This window comes from Brassica napus, chromosome C9 (assembly GCF_020379485.1).
Source record: "Brassica napus cultivar Da-Ae chromosome C9, Da-Ae, whole genome shotgun sequence".
In the NCBI taxonomy this organism is placed as follows: domain Eukaryota; kingdom Viridiplantae; phylum Streptophyta; class Magnoliopsida; order Brassicales; family Brassicaceae; genus Brassica; species Brassica napus.
In genome coordinates, this window is record NC_063452.1 from 36,664,802 (window position 1) to 36,671,571 (window position 6,770).

Below are 6,770 nucleotides of genomic sequence, written 5' to 3' on the forward strand. Positions count from 1 at the left end.
GCTGTAAACAAGAATATCATCAAAGTAAACTACAACAAAGTGACCTATGAACGACCTCAAGACATGACTCATTAGGCGTATGAAAGTACTAGGTGCATTTGTGAGACCAAGGGGCATTACAAGCCACTCATACAAACCTAGTTTTGTTTTAAAGGCTGTTTTCCGTTCATCTCCCTCTTTCATCCTAATCTGATGATATCCACTTTTCAAATCAATTTTAGAGAAAACACAAGCACCATGAAGTTCATCAAGCATATCATCAAGTCGAGGGATATGATGTCAATACTTTACCGTGATATTGTTGATGGCACGACAGTCCACACACATCCTCCACGAACCATCTTTCTTCGGTACAAGTAGAACAAGCACGGCACAAGGGCTGAGACTCTCCCTGATCTATCCCTTCTCAAGCAGCTCATCAATCTGTTTCAGCAGCTCCTTGGTTTCAACTGGATTGGTGCGGTACGCTGGTCGGTTCGGTAGAGAAGCGCCCGGGACAAGATCGATCTGATGCTCAATGCCCCTTATTGGTGGCAATCCCTTGGGATTTTCTTCTGGAAAAACATCAGAAAAATCCTGCAAAATACTTAGCAATTCACTCGGAATCTCCGGTGCAAGGTTAGAAGAAGAAGAAGAAGCCAAGAGAGATTCTTTACAAACAAGTAAAAGAAATGGTTTTTGAGACCAAAGGGATTTTCTTACCTGACTTTCCTTGATATAAAAGTTGGAGTTTCTGGTGGAGGCTTCAGGTTTGTCTACTTTAGACTCTTGTTCACGACCTTTCTTGAGCTGAACCTGGTGTTGATGAACCTCCAAAGGTGACAAGGGAACCAAGGTGATTTTCTTTCCCTTGTGATCAAAAGAGTGCCGGTTTGTGAACCCATCATGTACTGCCCTCTTATCAAACTGTTAAGGACGACCCAAAAGGATATGGCAAGCGTCCATGGGAAGGACATTTCACACGATCTCATCCTCATAACGACCAATGGTGAGTGGAACGGTGATTTGCTCCTTGACGTACTGCTCACCAGCTTCATTTAGCCACTCCAACCTGAAAGGACGAGAAAGAGACCGAGTAACAAACCTAAGTTTCTTTACAAGGGTGTTACAAGGGTGTTACTAGCCACAAACTTTAGAAGAAATGAGACATCTAGAGTGAAAGAGATTCTCTCATTGTTCTTTGTCATCGGTTTTTGGTTGCACACTCAAGCATAGTCTAGTGACAAGTAATGGGCCAGATGTTGGGTAGTCAAGGCTGTCCTCATCAAAGATCGGACCAGAATCCTCCACGAAGGTCGAACAGAACTCGTCAATCACACCATCGACCTCCTCATCGAAAATGGGCTCATGTGTGTCGTCCAAGAGTTTCCTAGAAACAAGAAGTGGACCACTGGCTGGGTAATCAAATGTTTCCTCATCCTCATCAAAAACTGGTCCAAGATCCTCCTTGTCTTCCTTTTCATCCTCGGACTCAACTTCACCATTATCCATGAGAATCATCACCCGTTGGTTTGGACACTTGTTGGCATAGTGTCCTAGACCTTGACACTTGAAGCATCTGATGTCTCTTGCACGGCTAGGGTTCTCAACTATTTTTCCTTTGTCAACACGAGTAGAAACATCAGTTTTCAAAGCAGTATTTGTTGTGGAAGAAGACTTACCTTTGTCTTGGTAGTTTGGCTTAGAAGTGAAGGACGGTTTTGGAGCATAGGCTGGCTTAGAGTAACTCTTTCTCTTGACTTGTTGTTCGATCAGGATGGCCTTGTGTAGCATATGCTCCATGTTGTCATAGTCTTGGAGCTCCATACGATCCTCGATGTCACGGTTGAGCCCTGTAAGAAATCTAGCCATGGTGGCATCAAAAGGCTCGTCCACATCAGCCTTGATCATCAAAGTCTCCATTTCTTGATGATAGTCCTCCACTGACTTAGTACCCTGAAGCAAACGCCTGAGTTTCTGATGTAGATCACGGTGGTAATGGTCAGGTACAAAGCGTCACCTTATCAGCATGGTAAGCTCCTCCCATGTATCAACTGGTGCTTCACTTGTTCTCCTCCTGTGAGTCACAACTCGATCATACCAGTTAATAGTATAGTTAGAAAATTCAGCAGCAGCAAGTCTAACCTTTTTAAGATCTGAAAAATTTTGACAATCAAAAACCAACTCAATTTTTCTTTCCCATTCTAAAAAGGCGTCTTGATCATTCTTGCCATCAAAACTCGGAATTTTCAGTTTCAAACCACCCAAACCATCATCAACTCTTTCAGCTCTAGCAAAAGGATTAGCATCACCTAGATTTCGGTTTCTATGACCTCTCCTAGGTCGGTTGATGGACTGGCCATCGTCATCAAGAGAGTCCTCCTCATGGATGTCATGGTCGGACCGGTTGGGTCTCCTAGGATGGGCTCTTCTTGCTCCGGTTCTAGATCTTGTTTGTTGACTCCCTTGGATCTCATCTAGCCTCTGATGGATTTGATCAAGATCTGCATTCATAAGGTTAGTCATAGTATCATTCAAGTCTCTCATCTGCAGGTTAGATAAACCGGCCATAAAATTTCCGGGACGGTTCCTCTCCTCTTCACTGCTCATGTTTTCCTAAGAAAGCTTAAACACAAAACGTTATAAATAAAAAACCTCACACCCTCGAGTGTCTGATCCTCACCCACACACGTGTTTCTCTCAAGTTATATGGTGATTCACTCAAGGTCTTTGTTTCTCGAGGTTCTAAGTAAGACAAGTCTAAGAAAACCCAATGGGTAGATCCAAACAAAACAATGGGATTTTTGGGAAGAAAGACAGATAAGAAATTTTTGGTTTGGAATCCGCTTTAACCAGATCAAAGGCTGGATTTCTCCTCAGCCAGCAGGTTTACTCTTCCACCACCAATCCACAAATCAATCTCTTCTTTTTTATACTTTTTCTTTTCTCTTTTTTTTTTTATATGTGGATGGTAATGAGGGGCCCAGATTCAAGAAAGGTAGAAGAAGAGGTGTTTGAAGAAAATGGTAGATGAGAAGATGAAATGATTAGATGAAACCGGTTGAGTGGCTCTGATACCAAACTGATACGCCCTAAGTGCGGAACACTCAGCCGGTACGGTTTTAATATGAACTCCGATGGGAGAACTGATTGATCGTAGGGTCGCACGAAGGATGCGGAACGGCCTTCGATATTCCAGTGTCTGATTGTCACCTGATATGACTCACAGGTCTGACAAAGAGACGGTTCTCAATCTGTTGCCGGATGTAACGCACCGGTCCAACGAGAAGGAGATAATTGTTTGGAGCTAACCACACCAAGCAATCAAAGACAAGTTCTTGAAGAAGAACAAAGAGAGAGTAAAGACTCAAATTTTATAAAGGGAAAATCGATTACCAAATCTGAAGTTGAGTTACATACTTATAGAAATCTTAGTCAAATAAAATTGATAAGAAATGTGTAAAAACAATGCATAGAAAACATAAACTTGACCAGATCTAGTCAAAACACGGAAAAACGAGAAGACTGGTCGATGGACTCTTCGCCTACTTCTGTCCAGATTCAATGTATCCGGCAGCACGTCCCGCGGTAAGGACTAGTACATGAGCCGGACAGTCTGCACGGTCTGAATGAAGTTTCTCACGAACTGAACTGGATCAAATGTGACTGAGATCATCTGAAAGCTTTAGTATTGTTGCCTTAGAGAATTCCTGATGATTAAACTCGAAGATCGGATCAAAGTAGTCGGACAGTCCATCAGTACGTCCGTCAGTACATGCGGTACGGCCCAGCCGGACAAGAAATGAGAAGCTACGGTCTGAATCGGAATCGGTGCGTACGAAGTTGATTCTGGCTCGATCATCAGTCAAAGCTTGTCGAGTTGGTCGGGAAAGACGGGCTTCAGTACAGTCAGTTCGGTCGTCTGGTCGTGGATCCAGCATGAGCTCCTTGTCGGACGTACGCGGGTCGATCCGGTACACTGCCAGTCGGTCTATCTGGTACGATCGGATGGGCGAACCTCAGTCGAAATAATCTGATCGTCATGATCAGCATCCAGTGTCGATCGACACTGTTCATCCCATGTCGATCGACACTGTTCATCCCCCGCGCATAGACACTGTTCATCCCCCGTTGATCGACACTGTTCATCTCCCGTTAATCGACACTGTTCATCCCCTGTTGATCGATACTGTTTATCCCCCGTGGATTGACACTGTTCATCCTGACATTGTTCATCACGACACTGTTTATTAAAACATTGTTCATCGCGACACTGTTCATCATGATACTGTTCATCCTACGACCGACACCACTTGTGTGGAGACAGAGAATGTCGAAGTGCTTATACTTAAGGTCGATGAGAATGGATTGTTAAGAGACGAAGAAGGTCGACCTCGCAACATTGTAGGACAATTGATTAATGCTCAGGGTGTTGTGATCCCTGATGTGATTGTTGTTGTTGAGATGATTGACTTTGAGATGAGCCGCGAATGGTATGATGGAGTAGGTCAGGACCCCTTCTAAGGTCTTCCTCAACAAGATCCCAGAAACCACATAGAGGAGCTTGAGGATCTAGTGTCAAGGAGCGAGCAAAATGAAGTGTCAGAATACCATATGCTCTGCAATATCTTTCCCTTTTCCATCTCAGGGGTTGCGTTTAGATTGTTCAATCAACTACAGACAGGATCTCTAACCAGCTGGGAGGACATTGAAAGAGCCTTCTATTACAAATTTCTTGATGATGTTGAAGCAACTCGAGAAAAGGAGAAGAGTAATAAGGGGGACATGCTCATTGAAAGTTGGCAGATAAAGAGGGAAGATCTGATTCCAAGACAACTGGTCAACTACATTATGGCAGAGGATGATGAACAACATGGATCTGGAGAGCTGATCAGAGTAGAAGAAGCCGACATTAGTGACACGAGGTCAGCATCGATCAACACCACGACCTCAACATCAACCACCACCACTACCTCAAAATCGATCGCCATCAGCACCATCGATCGACGCAGACTTTTGTGATCGATCGACACCACTCGAAATCCTTGAAAGATCGAGTTATCCTCAGGACATCGCATACTCGGCACAGAAGAGCACTGATGTATCAGGTTGTTATCTTGCCCCAGATCACCATGGAATATTTCTTGGAGCTAGAAGAATTCTTGGAGTTAAAGGATGGAGAACAACTTGGAGATTTGGATTCGAGTAGAGGAGTTACTATGGAAGACTTCTTGGAGCTGGAGGAATGGCTTGAAGATATGGATCAGAATTCGAAGAAGAATCTTGATGATGATCAGCATACTTCGAGAGGAGATCTAGAAACTTCACCAAAGGCTAGCATCGATCGACACCAACCTGATGAGATCGATCGACAATCACCCCACATCATCGATCAACGCCCACCCTATATCATCGATCGACACTCAACAGATAGCATCGATCTACACCCAGACTCCATCATCGATCGACATCCATACGAGATCGTCGATTTACACCCATCATTGGAAGAACTGCCAGGATAAATGATTGAAACAAGATCGATTGAGGAGAGAGTGCACAAATCTGAGACCTCACACCTTGCTGTCCCTGAACATCTAAGACCACCTATCTGCACAGAAGAAGCTGCTAGGATTCGCAATAGAGTGAAGAGGATACATGATCCTGTGAGGATTATGGTTCCATATGATGTATTTGAAGCTGAATCTCCTATTCCACCTGATAGAAGTATGCAGTTCATTTCTTACATTGATGTACTTGATGATCCTCTACATGCAGAAGCTTCTCAGAGAGGGTTGATATTTAGAAGTGAAGTCGATACAAGCCCCACAGAATCAGTATCTCAGAGAGGGTTGATATTTAGAAGTGAAGTCGATACAAGCCCCACAGAATCAGTATCGAACGACATCTATAAGCCGGGATCGATCCACACTACCACTTCACCATTGATCGACACTACCACTTCATCGTCGATCGACAGTGGACGCGTATCAGAGCAGAAGGAGTTTGATGTGTGTGAAAATATTTTTGATGGAGATACCACCACGTGATCAGACAAGTCTAGGGGAAAGAAGAGGAGAAATTGGAAGAAGAGAAAAAGTATCAAGGACGGTCCTCAGTTATCATTGACTCCTCACTTTTCATATGGTTTCAGGAAATCCAGAGTGCACAGCAGATGCTTCTCACAGCCATTTACAAAGCTTCGAGCACTCCTTATTGCTGAGATAATAGACAAAGGAGAAGAGTCTATGGAGGAGTCTTTCACAAAAGAATGATAAAGCTTCAGAGAGTAGACATTAAGACTTGTTTGGCGCGAGTTCTCATTCTCATCCGGACTGAATCAGATCTCCAGAAGTCAAGCTAAATGACTATAACAAAGCGCTGAGTGGGTCGCAACCCACTATTAGGTAATTTCATTCAGTTTATGTTAGATTGTTACTGATTTTTATTTTTTATTTTTTATTTTTTATTTTAATGCAGATTAAAAAAAAATATGAACAGTAACAACGACACTGTAGCAGCGCCGAGCGACACTATAGCAAGAACATCGAACGGTACTGTAGCAAGAAAATCGAATGGTACTGTAGCAAGAAAATCGACCGACACTATAGCAGAAAATGAGGTGTTACTGTAGTAGGGCTACTATAGCAGAGTCACTGTTTATGAAAAAAAAAAATTTGAATTGGTTTTATTAGTTATCTATTTCTGACTTTTAGTGTTTTATTTATGTTAGGTAAAAGGAAAAGACCTTAGGAAGACGAGTTTGCACAAGAATCGACGATGACTAGCTTGTA

The 6,770-nt window shown here is 43.1% G+C and overlaps 1 protein-coding gene across 1 annotated transcript; it reads right to left on the reverse strand.

The window, feature by feature from the left end:
• Nucleotides 1-396: 396 nt before the first annotated feature.
• On the reverse strand, nucleotides 397-2,589 carry LOC111210311. Its single transcript, XM_022710610.2, has 6 exons — nucleotides 2,241-2,589; nucleotides 2,000-2,135; nucleotides 1,204-1,948; nucleotides 964-1,092; nucleotides 703-906; nucleotides 397-576 (listed from the first exon to the last, which is right to left on the reverse strand). Exons 1-6 carry the CDS (start codon nucleotides 2,587-2,589, stop codon nucleotides 397-399), a joined length of 1,743 nt encoding a protein of 580 aa, XP_022566331.1.
• Nucleotides 2,590-6,770: the final 4,181 nt, after the last annotated feature.